General features: G+C 44.4%; 1 protein-coding gene across 1 annotated transcript in view; it reads right to left on the bottom strand.

Annotated features, from left to right (window-relative positions):
* MYBBP1A (MYB binding protein 1a) overlaps positions 1 to 22,657 on the bottom strand; it is an 80,386-nt gene that overhangs the window by 7,667 nt on the left and 50,062 nt on the right. The window contains exon 24 of the mRNA XM_077836776.1: positions 11,774 to 11,890. Within this exon, the coding sequence (XP_077692902.1) occupies positions 11,774 to 11,890 (117 nt within the window). The remainder of the gene's footprint in view (positions 1 to 11,773; positions 11,891 to 22,657) is intronic.

The raw sequence follows: 22,657 nt of genomic DNA, 5'->3' as shown, positions 1-22,657 counted from the left end.
CGGCCACACCAAGGCAACTCCAACAGCTTCAGAGAAGTTACTCCTGGTTTACACCAGAGTAAATGAAATCAGAATCAACCCCCTTATGTACAGCAGATTCTGAGGAGTATAAAGAATTCTATTGCACCAGGGAAGCGCCTTCTTTGACTGTGGATTGCAACATCAGGGTAAAACATCAGTTGGCAAGACAATCTGATGCATACCTTTACAGGAAAATAAAGCAGAAACATATCATTATATAACTATTGGAGTAGCAGGTAGCTCATTATCTTTAAGGGATTCCGCACCCCTGAATTAAATTTCTTACAAAAATACAATCATTTCATGATCAGGTCCACCAAATGCTCCACATCTACCAATCAGAGCCAGCAACTGAATGCCACCATGTTCTGCAGGCTAGAATTCACACCGTCACTCCATTTGACTTTCAATAAGTTGCTGATTATTCCCTCTGGGTGGGTAGAAACCATGCTTCCCTTCCCTATGCCAGAGCTATCAATAACCTCCAAGGTTACACACGAGTCAATGGCTCTGAAGTCTCTCAGGTAAAAGGAAAAACAAAACAAATATTAGCTGTGTAATTAAAAATACTCACATGCATGAAATTATTCCAGAGACGATGCACAGTCCATTTATTCCACTTACCCCTCCCCCCACAAAAAATCAGCAAGTCAATTATTTGTTTAAACCACCAAAGCAGAGATAGATTTGTATTAAAACGATCCTTGCTAATAGTAAAATAAGGTGCTACCAGACTAGCATTATTCTTTGTATTCCGGTAGCTGAGATCAGTCGAGAGTGGGGGGCCCCTTATGGTCTCAGACAATTCACGAATAGTTTAGGAAAAGGACTGCATTTGCTTATGGTAGGTGCTGTGCAAATACCTAGTGAGAGACACTTCTGCCCTGAAGAGCTTATAATCTACACAGAAAAAACAAAGGGTGGGAGAGGGAAACTGAAGAGAAATAAAACTATTTGACATTTTGAAAAATAACAACACTTCTGATCATTAAAACAAAGACTTCAAAATCCCCATTGACTTCCCACCGTGTCTGCTGTTTGTGTCATTGTCTGAGCTTAGAGAAATGGTAGACAGAGACTCAATATTTTCTGTTCAGTTTGAGTTCTTAATTCCCAGGCACTAGCACCATGCCATTGGGTTTGAGGCCTGATTCGGAGCCCTCTGAAATCAAAGGGAAGACTCCCACCGATTTCAGTGGGAGCAAGATCAGTCCTGAACTACCTATTGCCTAATTTTCAGAAGTACTGAACACCTGCAGCTCTCACTGAAATTAAAACGGCATTGGTTTGTCACCTTTGAAATCAGGTCTTTGGTGCAAATTCCTTTAATCTCGATGGATTTCAATATAACCAAACTGATGCAGTTACACTGATGCAGTAAAACATGGGCTTTCGTCCCACTGACTTAAGTGCTTTGCTAAGTTACTTCAGCAAAAACCCTGCTTTGTACCGGTCTGCACTGATGTAGGTGGTTTGCATGTGAGAGGGTATTTAGATTTAGTTATGCCAGGTAAAATCTCGAGAAGACTCCAGCATACTGTTGACGCTATGTAAACACCCACCCAACCAAAATGATCACCTGCAAGTGGCTATTGGTGAGAAGCTCAATCAGACAAATGATTGGCAATCACCCAGCACAGAAGAAGCCAGTATTCATTCTTGCCCCTTGTGCAAGCTTCAATGGTGCAGAAGCTGGAGAGAATGATTTTAATGAAATCGGATCCAGACACGGTTTATCCTATTGGGTTTCTCTTCCAGCTCATGCTCATTTTTTGATGGGGGCAATGAAGATATTTTCCTCCAAGTGTGAAAGCACATTAGTTTATTAGAATCCTTGTGCACGTTACAGCTGAGATGATTAAAGCTGCCTCGGAAGCCTTGGGCACCCAATTCCCATTCTATTTTACGTAGCTTCTTACGCTGCATTCATCACCATAGTATCTGTGCGCCTTTCCAGCAGTGCATTACGCGAGGCGACTAACTTCTGTCACAAGTGTTTATTCCTCTCATCCTCTCCGCAGAGGGAGACACATGGACAAGGGAGGATTTTTTAAGTTGTTATACATGCTACACCGTGTTTATGTTGGACAAGGCGTGCCAATGCAACATGCCTTGCATTTGAAATGGAAGGTGGTGCGGTTTCTGATGGTCCTCAGTCCCTGGAGGCGTTTGTTTCCCAGCTGTGGGTCAGCCCATTTTAATGAGAATTATCTCCAAATCCCATCAGCAGCTTTGAAAAATATCAGCCCAAGTATTCTTGCCACCCGCAGCATAGACTACTGTTTGTACGTCACAGGCTTGCATGAGGGTTTGGTTTTCTTCACACCCCCGCAAAGTCTGTCTAGGTACGCAAGTCACTATATGGAATGCAATTTCTACTACTGAAAGCTCAAACTTTTAAAATTCATTTTACAAATGTAAAGCAGAAGTGATTACCAAACAACAGATGGCACACCAAATATGTAACTATTCTAATACTACTTCAGGCATCTGTAACATCCTCGCAAGATACTAACTAAACCCCTGCAAAATTGATAAATATCCTTCTATTATACAAGGGAAAACAGAGACATGGAGAGGTGAAATGACTTGTTCAAGGTTATGGAACTTGTAGTTAAAAGATTCTTCACAAGGACAGCTGACTGATCAAATTACCCTGTCACTCTCTCTAACCATCTAGGACATCCTTTATGTCCACACTGGCACTATTGGCCAATTACAGTATTTCCTACTGTTTCCATTGTTGCTACCCCAAGAACCACCAGTGCCACTTAACAAGGAAACTCAGCCCAGATTTCAGCTCAGCAACACCTTTGCCAGCTAAATCATTCTGGCACATCTGAGTTGTCAGCGTATTTGGGCAAGAGTTCTCCAAGAGGAAAAAATATGAAGGCAGTTTTCACAGCTGGAATTCCCATCTCACTCCAAGCCAAATACCAGCAGCCGAGTCTCTACCTCATCCTGCTCATGTTCAAATGGTGGAAGTGGCTACACAGGGGATCTGCTGCCTCTGAAGGCTTCTGCCATTTGCCATGTGTGGCATTTCTTAATCTAAGCCTTGCTGCCCATAGGGCTGCTGTCTGGAGTGCAAAACACATCTGGAATTTTCCAGTTCATTATTTTTCCAGTGTTACTAAAGCAAGTGAGAGACACAAAAACTGGTCTTCAACAGAGGACCAGAGTAGGAGGAAGCACAGTCCGGTGGTTTGGGGGCTAGCCTGGGACTCGAGACAGCTGGGTTCAAATTCCCTGCTCAGCCACAGGCTTCTTGTATAATCTTAGGCAAGTATCTGTGTGCCTCAGTGTGTCTCTGTGAAATGGGGATAATAGCACATGCCTACATCACAGAGGTGAGGACAACGGAGTTGGTTAGGGTCTCAGATGCTACAGCAGTGGGGGCCACGTAGAAGTGACAGTAAATAGCACATGGAACCTCTGTAGGAGTGATAACACAAAGCATATACCAGGGGGATGAAGAAAAAAAAACACACACACACACACACGTACACACACACACAGAGGAAAAAGAGAAATATAGTCCTAGGCTAGGAAGTTAATGCACATTTGTAGCCAGGAAACTTCAGAAGGGAAGGGAAAACAGAAGAGAAATGCCCTCAGCTTCCCTCCTAAAAACAGGTCACAGGCTCACTCCCATGTTTAGTATAACTCTGGAGGCCAAACTGGCACACACTTGCACACCCAGTCTGGAGACACAATTCCTGTGGTAATTATACCAGGTATAATTCAAGGTAACTAAACATGCAGGTAAGACAGATACGCTGTGTACATGCAAAAAGAAAAGGAGTACTTGTGGCACCTTAGAGACCAACCAATTTATTTGAGCATAAGCTTCCGTGAGCTACAGCTCACTTCATCGGATGCTGTAGTTCACGAAAGCTTATGCTCAAATAAATTGGTTAGTCTCTAAGGTGCCACAAGTACTCCTTTTCTTTTTGCGAATACAGACTAACACGGCTGTTACTCTGAAACCTGTGTACATGCAGTTACCTGATTTGCAAGCACCATTATGGTAACTTTGTAAATCAGGTGCAGTCACACTCCTCAACCAGCTACAAATCTGACCTTTAAAAACAGAACAAAATACAAACCCAGAACCCGATCCTGCTGCTTTGTGCTGCTGGATCTCTGCACTTGTGCAGGGCTCCACCGAAGTCAATGGGGAGTCGCCGTGCATGCCAGGGTTTGCAGAACCAGAGCCATGGTTGTATAAAATGTGTAAGACCTTGAGTTTCCTCCTATTCCTGCCAAGAGCTTTAAGTTACATTAGGTATTAATAAAACCAGACAAGCAAACAAATAGCGACGCTGATCCAAAGCCCAAGCTATCTCTCTCTCAAATACTTACGGTAGCATCTGAGCACCTTGCTGTCTTTAATCAGAGCATCTCTGTGAGGTGGGACAGTGCTAAGATCCCCATTTTACAGATGGGGATCTGAGACAGAGAGTACATCTACACTGCAATGTAAATCCCCACAGCACCCACTCTCAGAGCCCAGGTCAACTGACGTGAGCTCCCAGGGTTAAAAACAGCTGCGTAGATGTTTGGGCTCAAGCTGCAGCCCGGTCTCTGAGATTTCACCCTCCCCTGCCTTGCAGGGTCTTCACTGCGATTTTTAGCCCTGTAGCCCGAGCCCTGCAACCGCAAGTCAGCTGACCCAGGCCAGCCACAGCTGTGCCTCAGGACCCATTGAGAATAAGTCCACGCCCAGGGTTGTACAGGAAGTCTGTGGCAGAGCAGGGAGTTGAACCGGTGTCTCCAGAGTCCAAGGCCAGTACCCTAACCTGAGAGACACCCTTCCTTCCCTCAGCTATCTGGGGGGTGGTCAGCGGAAAGACACCATGGCAATGAAATAGGCCCTATGGGTTCAACACGTCTCAAAGCCTTTACATTTCAGGGTGGGGTGTTCTGCAGCCTGAGGGAGCTCCAAGCAGTACGTCTTCTTGCCTGGTACTTTTGAAGTGGGAACAGTTAGTCTAGGCTGATAAGAAACACAGCGATATCCCAGATAATCATTCTGTTACTGAGAGAGGAGGGCTGGTTTCCTAGCTCAGGGCCCTGGCACCAGTTCAAAATGCTATATCCCTGGCACACCCTCCAGCATACTTCATTATATAAAACAAACAGCCCTTCACCTGACGTATCAGTCACAGCTCCGTGGGGTGGATCTTCCATTAAGTCAAACAAAACCCACAGCCAAGCTGCGTTCTTTCCACATGCCGCATGCTATCCCCATCCTTCCCTCCTCCCACACAACAGACCTGGTTGCTAATGGATGAATGTACAGATTAGTGATGGAGTACTATGCCAGATGTCTGCACCTTTCACTACCTCACATCCCCTGGTACACCCAGACATTGCCAAGGAAACTCCTGCTTTGAAGGTTATTGTCCAGCCCAGCAAACAGCTCAGCGAGCTTTTCAAATTACAGGAAGTCCACTCTAATGTTTAGAGCGAAGTTCACTCCTTCATTGTTACACAGAGATTTGCAAGTAGAAAGGATTCCTCTAGTTAGGGCCAAGAAAAAAAAAATCAACAGCCTAATAAAAAAGCCCCAAAGCATTCAATCTTAGGTACTTTTATGGGACCCATCACCATGCTATCTGAACACCTCACAATCGCACACGTATTTATCCTCACAATACCCCTGAGAGTATGGAAGTGCTACTATCCACATTTTACAGATTGGGAACTGAGGCTAAGTGACTTGACTAAGGTCACCCAAGGAGCCTGCGGCATCCTAACCACTACCTTGCCAGTGGATTTTCACTACTTTTGCAACAGATGAGCGAGGCCCTAACCTATGACCTCATGGATACAAAAGCACAAACACTTTCACAGCTCCACCAAGCCCCCGCACTCATCATCTTTGGCCACAACCAACTACAGTTTGCTCAATCATTTAATTTCAGCAAGGGCAAAAGGTTTCAAATGGATAGGCCTGAAGACAGAAGACCTCTGTTTACCCACGGAACAGGTCTAGCATAGGCAGCATCCATGGAATGGGAGAACTCTTCTCCATTTGTACATTAAGGAAGGGCTACCAAACCATACTCCCAAACAAAATGGTAGCTACCACCAACACTATGGAGGAGGCAGCATATTATCTCCTCCCCAGAATGATCAGCTTGTGATAAATCAGGCTCAAACCTCAAAATTTATTTCCGTTCCTGCCCATTTATGGAGGTTGTGCAGAAAGGCGGGTGAATTCCATGCTGCCCAGTTATATGCATGCAGCTGATAGTGCAGGAAGCAGGAGGTGCAGGCAGGGATGGTAGGGCACAATTACTTAGCCTGGAAAGGACCAGTGTTAATGGGGATGTGGTCGTTAATGTGTGGGGAAGGAAGCGAATCAAACCCTCTTTGGAGGACTCTACGTTTTTCTATGCAACGTTTATTTTGGCAGACATGGAAAAAAAAATCGGCAAAAACAAGTTCATGCAGAACATTTTTTTTTTTTTTCTGAGTTTAAAGCTTTGGGGTTTTTAAAAGCCATATAACAATACAGAAAAAGACAAACTGTAGGACAGCCAGGGTGCACGGGATGGAACAAACAGGACTGAATGCTTCCCCAGCAATATTCTATGTCCACAGAGCACTTTAACAGCTCTGTCACATCTGCACAGCCATTCAGCAAGCTGGCTAGCTTATAGCTACTGCAGGTACACCCACCCAAGCTGCTGCTGAGATGTGCCCACAGACACACACACAGACTCACTGGCTCAGGAGATCATCAGGACACACACTGTGGCTGGATTTTTTTAAAAGGACTTGGTGATTTTCACAGCCATGCAAATTAAGACGCCAACACAGGTCATCAAATGTCATGCACTCTGGAGACTAAAGCTGGTCTACATGGGAAAGTTCGACCAGTTATATGGTTTCACTCTCTCTCCCACCATGTAAACTCTAATCCCGCTAGTGGCTTTTTCCAGTGTAGCTTAAACCTCTTCCTAAGCAACAAACATAACTAACCCCCAAAAGCGTCCACATGGGATGTTATAATGGCAGAACTAAATCAACATTAAATTCATGCCTCAGAGGTTATATAGAGAAAAAAAAACCAAAACACAACTTTCCCATGTAGACAAGGCCTAAAATGATCACCCATGGGGGTGGAGGGGTTCACAAACACACACACAAATAGGTGTATCACAGCATGGGACGTTTGCACTTTCCTCTGGACGCCTCAGTTATTGGCTATAGCCAGAGTCTTCATTCCAGGGTAGACAGGCTAACGGGGTCTGATGTGGTATCAAATTCGGCACAAGTTTCTCAGCACAGTGATGGGTGGAGCATAGGAACAGCAGCACTGCCTGCTGACCCCTCCCTTTGTACAGGATGCTACATTGATAGGAAATTAAAAACTAATCTAGGCCATCCCAGGATGCATTTACAGGAGAAGGCAGATCAAAACAAAAACCAACCCGCAAACCACTGTTGACAAGCCAAGAAAAGACTGACCTTCACAGACAGGTTTTCCACAAAGGCTCAGTAATAAAAGTACCAATTTTCCAGTGACACGTTTCATTAATTCTTCTCCATTTCCCTCTGGCTTTCAACTCTCAACACCTACTTACAACCTCAGTTGCAGCATCCTATGCAAGAGTTGACGGGGGGTTGGTCATGCAGCATTAGAGACTTGGCCACAGAAAAGAGATCTCTGGTAATGCACTCAAAACAGTCTGCCCAAGGCTGAGAATTACATTGGCTCCTAACCAAATTTTATCAATGGGTCACTGGCCCTGAGACGACTTTAAAGGCAGGACAGCAGCAGAGTAGGAGGACAAAGAGAAAACTGAGCTCTACGGATACAAGAGGGTGAGGGAATGCACCAAGGTGAGAAGAATTCAGGGCAGCTGCATCTGAAGTGAGATCTTTATAATGTAGCGACATCAGCTAGCGATTTGGCCAATAATCTGCAAAGCCAATGTATGCATGGCCCCCACTCCATGAAAACATATAGCGAGGGTGGAGGGATCTCCTGGCTGGGAAGTCAGGAGTCCTAGGTTCTGCCACTGGACTTACTGTGTGACCCTGAGTAATTCATTTGAGCCTTAGTTTCTCCATGTGCAAAATGGGGATAATGCTACTTCTCTAACACAGTGCTGTTGCAAGGTTTAATCGGGAGGCAGCAGTGGAGAGAGCACTGGACTGGGACTCAGGTGACCTGGATTCTATTCCGGGCTCTGCCACTGCCCCACTGCATGACCGTGAGCAAGTCACATCACTTCTCTGTGCCTCAGTTTTCCCATCTGCAAAACCGGGATAACGATGTTTGTGCTACTCTTCAGGAAGCTGGGAGTCTCGGGTTTCAGTGAAATGGTTTTTATTTAGTGATTACCTCAACAACGTGATGGCTGAACCCTCCTTTTTTAATGTGCTTTCAGATCTACTGATGAAAAGCGCTGCGTAAGAATAGGTGCTATTATTATTACTATTAATAAACATAGCTAAGGCTCTTTGAGAGCCTCAGGTGAATGGAGCTATTCAAGTGGCAAGTGTTATTCTTCCTTCTTCATTGGCAACACCATCCTGTTGGCTAGGTGCCCAAATTAGGGCAACTTTAAAAGCTGCATTAACTTTATATTTTTTAAAAAGTACTCGCCGTGGAACTAGGACAGGGTGGGCAAACTTTTTGGTCTGAGGGCCACATCAGGGTTCCAAAACTGTATGGAGGGCCGGGTAGGGAAGGCTGGGTCTCCCCAAACAGCCTGGCCCCCGCCCGCTATCCGCCCCCTCCCACTTCCTGCCCCCTGACTGCCGGGAAATCACTGGCATTGCTGCTGCAAACCTGACTGACGGCTGCAAGAACGGAACTGATCCCTCCCTAGCCAGTCCTGCTGCTGTTTAAACAGCTGTCGCAGGCATTAGCGAAGAGCCACTTAACAGTTCTGGCTTTTCAGGTTATCTCAGAAGCTGCACTCACACCTTCACCTCTTTGGGAAACAGATGGCTTGGTGGGTGGTGCAGGACATTTGGAGACTACTGAGCGTTTCACGTCTAAATCCGCCCTCCTGCCAGTAGTCAGCGAGTTCTGTTACCACCTCCCAGTTGCCAGTATGTAATGGGTTACTGGTCTCCATCCTGTTCCCAGCTGGCCGAGTTTGCAGAGGAATCATGGGCTGAGCAGGCAAGAGAGACTGAACCCCCTAGTGAGCCAGAAGCTCCTCCTGCCTCTTCCTATGCCCTACCTAGTCTGTAGATAAACAAAGGCATTCCTAGATTTTGAGGCCAGAAAGAATCAAGATGCCACCTCGTCTGACCTCCTGCACAACACAGGCCAAAGAACCTCACCCAAAAGCTACTGCATCAAGCCTCTCACGTCTGTTTGAACTAGAGCCTTTAAAAAAAAAAAAAAAAAAAAAGAAGAAGATGCCCAGTCTTGACTGAAGGTACGGCTATAAGGTTGAGGTGCAATTCCCAGCTCAACACATGGTTGCTTTGATTGAGCTAACACGCTAAAAACAGAACGCAGCCATGCAGAGAGCGGCAAGAGAGGTTCGTCGCACCAAGGATATGCCTGTCAGAGACACAGCTAGGTATGTGCTCGGGGTGGCTTCCTCCCCTGCTGCACTTGCCAGAGCAGGAACAGTCTCTTTAAGCACATTCGCTTGATGAGAGCTCACGCCAGTGTCTCTCCTCACACCCCCAGCTCAAAGTACAGACACAGCCTTGGAAAGTTTGAGAACCCACCACGTTCCTAGGTAAGTTGTCCCAATGGTTAATTACCATCACTTAAAAATGTGTGCCTTATTCATAGTCTGAATTTGTCCAGCTTCAGCTTCTAACCACTGGATCTGTCATGCGCCTTTTTCTCCTGGAGATTAGCCAGGATTTGAACCTGTGCCCACTTGGTAAGAATCTTTCCACTCGACCACCAAGCCACTGCATGTTTCTAGTGCTATCAGTCAGGCACTGTCTATGTTACTTAGTACAATAACACCCCACAACACCGGGTCCTCTTTTTGCAGCAAGGTCTGTTACAAAGTTTGTAACTTTGGAAACAATTTTCTGGCACAACGTTCAACCTCGCAATGCACTAAATCGCGGAAACAGGCAGATCATTTTACAGTGAATTAGGAATTATATACAGTGTATTTGTTAACCCCCACCACCACACTTAGCACTTAACCAGCATTTTATGGGGCTAGTTCCGCACTTCTTGATGTTAGTTATACACCAGTGTAAATTCACTGATTTCAAAGAAGTTACACTGGTATAAATCTGGTGCATGGCAGTGAAGATTCAGACTCTACAGCTGGGATTTTCCAGCCATAGGGGGTAGGTGCCCAAGTACCATTGACATTCAGTGGAAGTCGGGATTTTAATTCCTTTAGGATTCCTTGAAAATCCCCATCTACCTGGACCACACTGTGGCAGTTTTTGTTAAAATGCAAACATCCACAGAAATGGAAAGGGATGAAGAATCATTCAGCTCAGCAACAGCTCATGTTGCTACCAAAGCTTGTTATAACACTAGATCCTGAACTGAATGACATGGAGGCATCGTAAAATTCAATGTGTATCACTAATGTGACGTACGGCCCTCTTGTGAGCCCTGCAGGTATATAACAGCGCCTGCCAGCTAGAGAGAGACATGGTGACACAGAAGGTTTGCGGAGGAGGATAGTTGATTTGATCCTACCCATTGCGTCACTGATGTAATCATTAATAAAATGCATTTCGCTGAAACCCAAGACTCCCCGATTTCTTGAGAGTACTACAAAGGTCATCTCTGAGTTTCTTAAAATAGATTTGCTTGGAATTCTTGTTCCTACTCAATGAAGGAAAATTCAATCTGTTGACAACATTCTAATATTGCTTATTGCTATAGAAACTTAAGACCATCATAACCAATTAAAAATGTGCAAAGAATGAAAGCTATACTCAGAGAGATGATAATGATACAGGTAAGACCCTAACCAATATGAGTCACTGAAATTAAGCCCTCTCTGTTCACTGAGACCCCCTCTTTGTACCGTTTCGGAACACTCCCTCCTAAAGCACCAGAAGCAGCGTGGACCCATCATTCTTTTGCTCTCGCTGTGCTGCAATCTTGGCATCATTCTATTTTTAGAATAAACGATTTTAGGATTCTCTTAGCAAATATCCATCTGCCATTAGCAGCGAGTGGTCCGGGGCTATGTCAGGGGACCAGGAGCCAGGACTCCTGGGTTCTAAATCTTGGTTCCACTTACAACCGCACTCAAGTCAAGTCACTTACCTCTTTGGCTTACAGGGTTATCTAGTTGTAAAACAGGTGTAACTTTCAGAGGTTTTGCGAAGTTAAATTAATATTTATGACACCCCTTAAGATTCTCCAATGAAAGGTACATGCAAAATGCCATTAGTGTATTGAATCTAAAATGCCTAAAACGTTCTGACCCATGCAAGTTTATTTCTCATGCTTAGCCTCTCCCACTTGGATCCACACACTCTTCTATCAGACCTACAGCCAAGCATCCCAGGCCTATTATATATGATACAAAACGGCCATGTCCTACAGCATGCAGGAGTTCATGTGGCATGAACACCAGAGAAACCATTTGCTAGCTACTAGGGGGTCCAGATTCAGATCAAATGTAAGTGGGTGCAAATGCACTGAAGCCAATTTAATGGAGCCAAAGCGATTATACCACATCTGAATTTGGCCCTATGAGCCCATGAGGAACAGGTGCAGAAAAGGCATCCAGTGGGCACGACCCACATTTAACCTGCTAGTTCTCATTACCTCTGTGATCTGATTGGTACTCTCTCTGATCAGCTCCTCCCACTCCTCCTCCGTCGTCATGGAGAGCTTCAAATCCCGAGTCTGCAGGGCCTTCTGGAGAAGCATGCACGCCTGTGCCTGGAATGGAAGGAAAAGAGGGACATGTGAAACTCCGCTCTTTTTGGTGGATGGCATTAGCCACCTAGCTACAGATCACTGAAACCCCCAGTTAAATATGGGGATGGGGATAGTCTGCATTAGACTCACCAGCACAGTTAATGCTTTGACACAGAACATTCATTCTCCCTTTCAGAGTCATTCCTAACACAAGGCGCTTGCGTAACATACTGGAATTATTCGGTAGAACGGATGCATTTTAAAATGTGAGTCAAGCGGGTGGAGAGATCACCGTTATTTCAGAATCAACCTTTTATGGCAGAAATGCGCCCAAGTGCAACATATACAGTCTCCATAAATCTATAAGCCACTTTTTCAGTCACTTTACCTTTTATTGTGCTCTAGCTCTGTTGGTAAATGCATTACACACAGAACATAAAAGATTGGAGCTGGCAGCCTAGCGAATGCTCCAGATGGAAACTGCAGCTCAAAGCAGCACTCAGCCTAGCCCTGGAATAAAATGCACTCATTAAACCTACATGTTAACAGGACCACTGAAGAGGAGTAGCCAACAGAAACCCAACGGGAATTTGCAGCCTTCTCACGTGTCCTCTTCTAGTTCAGAGATTCTATTTGAAGTCCCCACTTAGGTACAGGCAATGCGCAAAGCAAACAAAAGAAACACATCAAGACACTACGCCAACCATTAGTGTCAATACGCTGTAGGATTTAAAGGGGACACTTCCCTGACAACAAAATGTCAGAAAGAAAAAGAGCGAGTGAATTCTAGCCACAGATAGAAACACCGTATTGCTGTCTGCAGATACAGTTACAAAGGGCTAATTTCAATCTGGGTGTGTGACGGGGTATATAAACCCCGCACTATCATGGAAGGGTTTAAAGAGCTGCTTTGGGCTGGGGTGGCCCAGCCTCCTGGTACTGGCATCTACACACTGCTATATTTAGCATGACGTCTCCTGCTGCCTTCCACTGCCAGAACCTTTCCCCACGGCCAGAGCCTTTCACTGACACACGTAGGTATACACCACAGTCTGGACGCAGCTTGTGTGACGCTGGTGGAACTCCACTGATCTAATCAAATTTATTCCTGAATTACAACCCCTGAGAGGAGAATCAGGCCCAGTGTGAAGAGAATGGACAATAAATAGCATGAAATAAATAAATGAAATAGCAATTACTGGCTTTACCTTTGCACACTGACAGAGATGCTCGTAAATTAAAGCTGACAGTTCCAGCCAGTGAGCAGGGAGGTTTTTAAAAAAATTCATACTTGGTGCCAAATTAACATCCAACAAAAACAATAATTGGGAACATAGCATAATTTTGGTTAGAGTAATCAGCAATATTTTAGCTAGATGAAAATCAAAACCATGTATGTGTGTATGTCTGCTGGAATTTAGGGTGCAGGCTGGAGGCATGTAAACTATTTGAGTGACACCTGCTATTGTCACTAAATAGTGATGACAAGCAAGGTTCTTGAGGGACTAGGGATTCTGAGACACTTCATAGAGGCCTCAGAGTAGCAGCCGTGTTAGTCTGTATTCACAAAAAGAAAAGGAGGACTTGTGGCACCTTAGAGACTAACCAATTTATTTGAGCATAAGCTTTCGTGAGCTACAGCTCACTTCATCGGATGCCTGATATGCGGAGGGCAGGTGCTCAGCACTTTACTGAAAATCAGGTCCCACTCAGGTCTCAAGTCACGAATCCAAAATGGCATCCGCCATTATTAGTCACTTTTGATTCTCCTGTTTCTGATCTGTGATGTTCCCACCCAATAATTACTTGAGCTCTTCTGGAATACAGCTTCGTCACTGGTGCCCCTGGTAGGACTCTCCACAAGATCAGCATTTCACATAAATAAAATACAAAAGCAAGACGGCACCCTGGAGTTAATCTACAGTCCTGAGATGCTGTTAAAGCAGTTTAAAGGAACCATTCTCTTGCTTTGCATCCTGGTGCAATCAAGATGAGTTGCCTGGAAGAAGGTCATTGAAACTGCAAGAGGAGAGATGACGTCTTTAGGTTTATGATCTCGTCTGGCCCCTCAAGTGAGTTACTGCCTTTCATTTACTTCAGGGGTCACCTATTCTCTTTGATAATTGCACAAAGGCAACTCTCCACTACCCTCAGTGTATGCACCCAGACATGCCGTAATTGGTCTCATAAGCCATAGCTGCCTCTTAATTACAAGAAGTAGGTGAGAGCGCCTGCCTGGCATGTGGTGGTAGGAATCTGTAACTCTGGTTAAATCAACATCAATTGAATGACGTCTGCTGCAATTTTATTTGAAATAACCCAGCTAATGGAGTGAGCTGTAGCTCACGAAAGCTTATGCTCAAATAAATTGGTTAGCCTCTAAGGTGCCACAAGTACTCCTTTTCTTCTTCCAGCGAATGGAGTTCCTGTTCGGAAGTGAAAAGCCTGGTTCCACAGTATATGTCTCTATTCTTGCTACCACGGTTGCTATGTGCCCTGAAGATGAGTCACTCCTGTAGCCCATGAATCTTAACAATCCCACCTTTGCTGGGAAAAAAGGTTTAGTTCTATTTCTGTTGTTTTTATTCCAATGGAACTTGCTCTACAGGCAGGTAAAATTGCAATGGCTGCAGTTTTCAAAGAGACTTCACCGCCCCATCACTCCCTTTTATCTTCTAGATTGCTAATGCAAGAGGCAATTTTCCTCTTCTCAGATAATCATAGTCTTACCCCACAGACTTGAGTTTGGCATTGGAACTAGTTCTTCTGCATCAGAGCAAAAGGCATGGTGTGTTAAGAGGTTACGGGCTGACCTATTGCAATAGGATTACTGTCACAGGTGGTTTTAATCTCCTGGCCCACATTCCTCCTTGTCTACTCTACCGCCAAACTCCTGCTCCAGGCAGATTGCATACTGAATGAACATATGAACTGTGGCTATCGATAAAACAAGCCCGGTAACATTAATGCTTCACTGTCCTTGGAAACGGTAAGAAATTAAACAATCCTGAAGAGAGGAAGTAAAAGAAAGGAAACTGCTTAGTTTCAGCAGGTCCCAAATTATAGCATGAAAGCGACCAACCAACACAACAAACCAGCAGAAAATTTCTGCACCCTCTTGTTTAGGGAGAAGTACGAATACTGGTCCTTGTTCGTATCATTTTATTTGCACGTAAAAATGGAACTTTGATTCCATAGCTCTACAAAAGGGACAATCATGGACATATGAAACTTGCCGGTGCTCAGATCTGAAACTCACCAGGCGCCCAGGATGGTGAGTGACAGCACCGCAATGGACTGGAAATTACCAGCCCTTAACAATAGTTTTAGAGTCCTAAAGCTAGCTAATGTATTGTCAGAGAGCACCCCCCTGAGAAATGTCAAGCTATGGACCTGAAGGCTGGACACATACTAAAAGCTGCCTGCAGAACAACGGCCTCTGGGTACCTACTGAAGTTAAGAGAATATTACAAATTAGGAAGGGATAATCTGCTGTTTGAGTGGGCTGCTCTAGAAGCTTTTCCTTTTTATTTATATAGTGACGCTTTAAGAGGGGTGAGAAAAAAGTCTGCTGGGAAGGAATACAAGAGAGTCACTGAAGTACAGTTATAACTCAAATTATCCACAAGCCATTTCCTTTCAGGTGCATTGAGAAACCACTTGCTCTCTTCTCTTTATAGTTAATATTTTCTTAGTGGACAGAGCTTGTCACATTGAGGATGTAAACACAGTGCATAAGGAAATCAAGGGGTTCAAATTTGTCAGAATTTAGCTAGGGAATCTACGTAGGAACACACTAAGATTGCAACATGATTAGTGATTTGGGGTGCCCATCATAAGGGGGCCTGATTTTCTTAGAATGGGTACTCAGCACTTCCTGAGAACCCAGCTCTTTTAAAGGTGACTCAAGCTGATAGCCTAAGAATTAAGGCACCTAAAATTACTATTTACTTTTGAAAATTCAGGCTACTATTTCTTTCTATGTCCAAGAGATAGTGCTGGCAATCCAAGAGGTGCGCCAGGGAGAGAGAGACCAGCAAAACCTATAGGGATGTAAGATTTCTATAAGCCAATGCTATTTATTTTTATTTAAGTAGATGCTTAGAAACATGCCCTGCTCTGGGTACACGTGTATACATAAAAATACGGTTACAGTTAGCAATGACCTCTATGCTGTCCTTGCCCTGAACAGCTTGCCGTCTACTAGAACTGTGAAAAATATGTGCAGAAAAAAGTTTCCAATGACATTAGCTTGTTTTCCATTCTGCAAAAAAAATTTTTTTTTTTTGGCAGAACATTTTCACACAATGGCAAGGGTTTAAAAAGCCAAGAGTTTTGGAAAGGATGTAAACCCTCACCTTCAGGGCATAGACCAGCCTCTCGCTGAATGAGATAAGGGAGCAGTTTTGCTTGTGTGCAATGTGTCCCATTCCTGGCTCCTCCATAATCTTTTGCACCCTCCAAGTCCAGGCCAGCGTCAGAGACAGGATAATGGACTAGAGGGACTATTGGCCTGATCTGATCTGTGATTTCCTACATTTTAAACTGGATGTTTGCTGGGGCAAAAGAGGGACTGACCACGTACACAGGAGAGCTCCCTACAGGCAGTGTGGTTCTAACAGTTTCAGCCCATGGACAGAGGCCAGCAACGCTCAAGTTCTATCCCCGCCTACGCCACCAAATATTCCTACCCCTCTGCATGTATGTGGCACTTTGCAAACAAGCAGCACAACTTTGTTCCCAATGGAGTCAGAGGGAGTTTGTCATTGACCACGCTAGAAGTGCGATTAGACCCTTTATTTAGTTGTGGCTCGTGACATATCATTCTCCCCATTTTACAAGTGTCAAAACTGAGGATCAAGAAAATTACACTCAGAATACAACCTTTTCTGAGAATACCCAGGAGCTCCCAGCTCCAAACCCTGGGCTTAATCCACTAGACAAGGATACTTCTAGGACACACATATCGCTTCTCACCACACACATACCCCAACCCCTATATCCCCAAAATGAAAATTTGTAAGTGAAACCACATTCTGAGCTAGCTTAGATCCAGTAACCAGGTGAAAAACTTTATATCCCATTCTGAGTCCTATAAGCCATCTAGTTCCCCAGCCAAACCTACTATAGAAACCAGTTCAGGAAATTCAGCATTAACAAAAAAAGGGAGGGGGAAAAAAGAAGAAGAAGAAAAACACTAACCTTCCTCCCGATCCACCAAAAAACTTATCCAAAGAGGATACACACACATATTCATCTACCTACCCATAGGAGTAAATGGGGTAGAAACGCTCATTAGTAGTTCATGTGGAAGGACGAAAACGAACAACAATCCATAACATGCCAATTCTGTGGTTTTCTGCCAGCTGTTTGTTTCTCTCTGACACTAACATGCATGTCAATTCAGTATAAACAGTCAAAGTCTCCCTTTAAAATACTAACTGTACACTCACTGCAGGAACTGAGATGATGGGGGATCCCCAAATCTTTCCCCTTACCTACAGGCTAACACACAGATCAATCAGGCTAAGATGCTGGGATATACAGCATGTCTCTATGTGTCCCAGTAAGGCATTGGCAATCTGATAATTTTAAATGGCAAGTGATAGGCTAACCACGAGCAACACAACCGCTGTTCTCCCGCTGACCAATCACATCTGCTGTGGTTGCGACATTGGAAACAAGACAAAGGTTACCCAAATCACCGTCCATGACAGCGTAGGGAAGGCATTAAAGGGCCTATTGAAAGAAACAGTCCTCTCCTTATTTTATTTCAGTTTAAAACAGATGGGAAAACTGAAGTCCAGACATGTTAAAGCAATCTATTCAACTCAAGATCGCAGAGTGAATCAGAGACAGAGTCAAGGAAAGAACCTTTGTTCAAAGTCTACTGTTCCACCAGTACAGATTCAACACCAGGGAAAGCAATGGAATTACTCTGGATTTACAATGCTGTAACTGAAAACAGGATCTGGCCCAATGTCTCCGGACTGCCAGTCTCCTGCCCTATCCAGAGGGCCGTGTTGCTTCCTGTAACATACCCACCCCTCAATAGGCAGAAATAATGTTGCTATGGGGCCCTGATCTTTGTTGAAGGCCCCCCCCCCACACACACACACAACTGGCCAGCAGCAGATTATAGCAAGCAAAACGTGAAACAAAAAATTAAAAACCAAGAATGAGAGTACAGACTCACAACCCTGGAGACAGAGCAAGTATGGTGAACGAACAGCAGCAGGGCAAGCTTCCCCATATCCTATCCGTCCAAGAATGCCTGAATAGATCACTGCAGGGTTGCTGCATGGTTATTTCGCCCATTCAGTCCTTGGTGTCTTGATGACTGCTGATGTTATGATACAGGCCTCACTTTAGGAAAGCACTTAACTACATGCTTAGGTCCATTCCTATTCAATGTAGCACATAGTTAACTTGAGGCATGTGCTTCAGTTCCATTAACTTTGATAAGACATAAGCATCCACTTAAGCGCTCTCCTGATTAGGAATGTGTTCCTGAATCAGGGCCATGGAAAATTGTCCTGTAGGCTCTGAAATGAGATCCAACTCACGTGGCCACTGAAAACACATTAGGATAGCAGCAACTCATTCAAAGACAGGCTTGAGAAAGAGCCACTTTCCAATTCAAAAGCTTAGAGATAATACAGTTGACTAAGAAGCCTCCACCAATAACTTTCTCCAACCTAGAGCTACGACTGAGATATTCCACCAGTGCAAGCAAAATGTGCCTATTCTGCGACGGGATTGGTTTTAATGTGCTAATAAGCAAGAAAAGTTGCCTATTGATAAAGATTAGAAATTTTTTTTTTCCTGATCAAGTTGAGAAGCGAACAAAATCCTATTTCAGCATTACTGGTGCAAGACAAACAGAATCCAAACAGCCTAAGAACTTTATTTGGGGGCTATTTAAAGGGGTTTAGAATGAAAGTATCCAACCGCTTCTGGGAGAATGTGCATTATTATTAAGACACAGCAAGTGCTGTCTACTTTGGATCAGGACAGCAATGCAGAAATGCTCCAAGACCCACAGTTTTTTAGCATAGTTGCAATCATGTCCACCTTTTAAGAATACACACTTGGTAACTGCAACTGGGCCCCCGAAAGTCAGGCATCTCCCATCCCAGATCAATGTCAGCGGAGACCTCACCTCCTACAAGCAACAAGTCCTGGTAACAGCCGTCCCTAATGCGTTCGTAAGGCTTTCAGCCATTCTATTCTCTTCTAGGCTACTGTAGGCCAAGAAGCCCCAACGGAGATCAGGGCTCCACTGGGCTAGGTGCTGAATACTTGCATTGCGAGACACAGTCTCTGCCTGGAAGAGCTGAAGTGACTTGCCCAAGGTCATACAGGGAGGAGTGTGGGTAGCAGAGCCAGGGATTAAAGCCAGATCTCCTCCTACAAAGTTAGGCCAACCTAGCTACATCATTTGGGTGTGAAAAAATACCACCCCCGAGCGATGAAGGTAAGCTAACCTAAGTCTTGGGGCAGACACCACTAGGTCAACGGAATAATTGCGTCACTGCAGTGAGTGTCTACACTGAAGCGCTACAATGGCGTCGCTGTAGCTGTTTAAGTGTAGACACAACCTCAGTCTAATCTCCTCTGAGTTATGTATTTTGGTCTGAGTTACGCATTCCTCCAGGAATGGCCAATGCGGAATGCTGCTGCAGTAGTAGTAAAAATCCCATAAAATGCACCACGGACATTGTGCAGCGATGTACACGGGTCGGAGGAGGAATTCATTCCTGACCTCAGAGGCCATAAGCTTACTCTCTGAAGCATGAAGCCTGACATAATTGCCCATCATATAACATTTTGCAAAATCCACTCTCACTAAAGCATACCAAAGGGCTGGTCATTTGCTCAAGAAGCAGCACTGGTTAATCCAATGGAAAATTTACAAGCCTAAAAACAAAATTCTCCTTGCCAAAAATTTAGTACAACAGGGTGTGTGGGGGGCAATTATGACACTTTACTCACCTGTTTAAAAAGGTTACTGAGCCAGCTGGATGGATAAGTAGAACCTTGCAGATTGATTTAATCACCATACATGAAGCATTTAAGTGGCACTTTTATCATCACATTTTACTACCTTTGACAAGTAAGAAAATCTCACCAAATACACTCCAACCACAATTCCTAGATCTTTACGCTTTTATGATTTAAAGCACTACCATTGTTTCAGAATGAGTAATTCTGCACTGCAACCTTGAATTCTCCGAAGAAGACAGTACCTGCAGATTCCTGAGAAGTAGCTGGATGCCTTCCGCTCTAAGATCCTTTAAATAACTGACAACGGTTTGCTTATTAAAAATAATCCCATCACATACTAGACACATTTTGCTCCTACAATATGTGGAATATCTGTGTGGTGTCTCCTTGCGTGAGCAAACTATCAATTAATGTTTTTAAGTCAACTGTTTTACACTGATCCAAAGAGTCTCTCCCTCCCTCCCAAGCTTGTCTTTAAAGCAAGTTAAACAATGTTTAGTAAACACAAGGCTTTCTGTGTTTCTATGAACAGCTGTAACACCCAGTCTCAGTGATTCCTCTCCCTAATGAAAAAAAACAACTCAGCAGGATTCATCTGCAGTTTTAGCACCCAGTCACTAGCTCAGGAATGCTGCAGCACTTGGGGAAAAACAAACCCAGATAACCAAACACCTGTTAGATAGAGAACTAACCCCACTTGGCAGAGTTAACCAGTTCAGAGAGATGGGACACTCACCAATGAGGTTCAAGGGCAATGACCTGGTAAGAGAATTCTGGCATTGCCAGCTGCTGGCAAAGGAAAAGACACTGGTGTTTCTACCCTGGACCCTGCTTCCAAGGTGCCATCTTTCACATTTTATGGATCTGAAACTTCATTCCCCAACAGCTGATAAGGATCTTTCGGTTTCTTCTACCCCACTCCAGAACCTGCTGGAAGGAGGAAGAGATCACCACCATTCTATCCCACCTCCAGTCCCTGTTTCGTTGGTCTTCTGTTTCTCTCCCCTCCTTCCTCTGCTCAGTGGCAGCAGTGTCAAGTTCTAAGTTCTTTCACTGCTGCCCCCAGGGTACTTTCACTCTGCTGCTACTTCGGGCTTGTCTATACTACACTGTTCTGCCACTTTGAACTATACGGATACAGATAAAGGAGTACAAGTCCCCCTAGCGTGCATGCAATTTTACTGCTACAAAAGCGCTTACACTGATACAGATTATTCTGGTTCAGGAAGGGGAATAAGCGATACCAATATAAGGCACCTTTAACTGCTACTATTGTGTCCACACTACAGTTATGCCAATATAGGCCCCATCGGGGGGGGGGGGGAATGGGATCCTTAACTTTTGTAGTACACACCAGCCCCTAGCAAAGCTCTGAGCAGCTACTGAGGCACTGCAGCCGTCTGTCTGAACACGCAGGCAGACCACACTGTATCCATTCACACTCAGGAGGTTTTCCTTCACAAGCACAAAGACTAGAAGATATTCTGTTTAAATTAAAAATTTTAGCTTCTTGAGTAATTGATGACCTGGGCCCCCCACATTCATCAGAGCAAGTCCATTCGCTCCCTGCTGGAGAGAGTGGATTTTTCAAGTGTTGCTGCCATGCAGAAAGGTACAAACATTTGGATGCAATATGAAGTCTCAATTTTATATTTAAATCTCCACAGAAAGAGGAATTCCTCTCCCCACATACAGGCTAGCTTCCAAAGGCAAAGCCAGCCTACTTCTGACAAACCCAGGCAAAGAATGGTCTTTTTTGTGCAGATCCCTGCACTGCCTAAGTAATGAATTTGAGAGGGCCAACAGCTACAAAATGACAACAGGGAATCAGGAAAGTAGGAAGCTCTGAGTACAGCTATTACTTTAAACACTATGACAGCTGTAGTCCATCCTGCTGTGGTACAGCAATGATAGTTATCTCCCAATAAAAACACAAAGAACAACAACAACAACAACAGGAGAAGAAACACAGAACACAATATGCAGTAATAGGTGCCTTATAAATGTGGACAATAGTAATAAGCACAAATGCCTCTGAAAGTTTGCTCTGAGGTATTAGCAAGTATTTAAGCTCCTGGTGTGTTCTCTGCATAGTCTCAGATCTGCACTATCAGACCAGACTTAGTGCCTTTGAGCAGAGCTTCACTACAAGCTTAGAATTAAATGCCATTAAAAAAAATCTCCTATTCATATAATATTAATGCTCTGCTGAACACAGGAGAGCAAGCTGCTTTGCTTGTTCCCAGGCACCAGAGCCCAAACTGGACCCCAAAACACTGTCTAATGTTAGGTGCCTCTGAAAAATGTAACGATTTCGCCAACACGGGCAAGGTACATGCAGCGCTATCTATCTGCCACTTACAGTGTGTAACATTGCCCTCCGATAACTTCAAGAGCGATTCAACTGCAAACCAGGCCTAAAAAGGGCATTGTGGAATCCCACGGCCAGTCTCTCTCAGCAATTTCCGATGGAAAAATATTGCGTTCACAAGTCAAAGGATGTTTACCCCCACCTCCTCCCCTCAATGGCCAGCCCTGCAACTCCCCCCGAGTTAAGCTGGGCTCTTTTCCATCTTACACAACACCCCCACAAGTAGGGGTTCTGCTGATCAGCTTCTCAGTTACACCTGTGCAGCCCCATTGGCACAGGTGTAGCTGATCAGAACTCAGTAAACAACCATGCATACACACTGGCACAAAATCCAGTTTTGTGCTGTCACTGCAGAGCTAACAGGAGTTCAGTAACAGAAAGAGTATTTTACCATTTTTTTTTAAAAGTCA

Source organism: Eretmochelys imbricata, chromosome 17, assembly GCF_965152235.1.
Source record: "Eretmochelys imbricata isolate rEreImb1 chromosome 17, rEreImb1.hap1, whole genome shotgun sequence".
In the NCBI taxonomy this organism is placed as follows: Eukaryota; Metazoa; Chordata; order Testudines; family Cheloniidae; genus Eretmochelys; species Eretmochelys imbricata.
The sequence above is the reverse complement of the archived record's forward strand: the minus strand, read 5'-3'. Positions and strand labels throughout refer to the sequence as shown.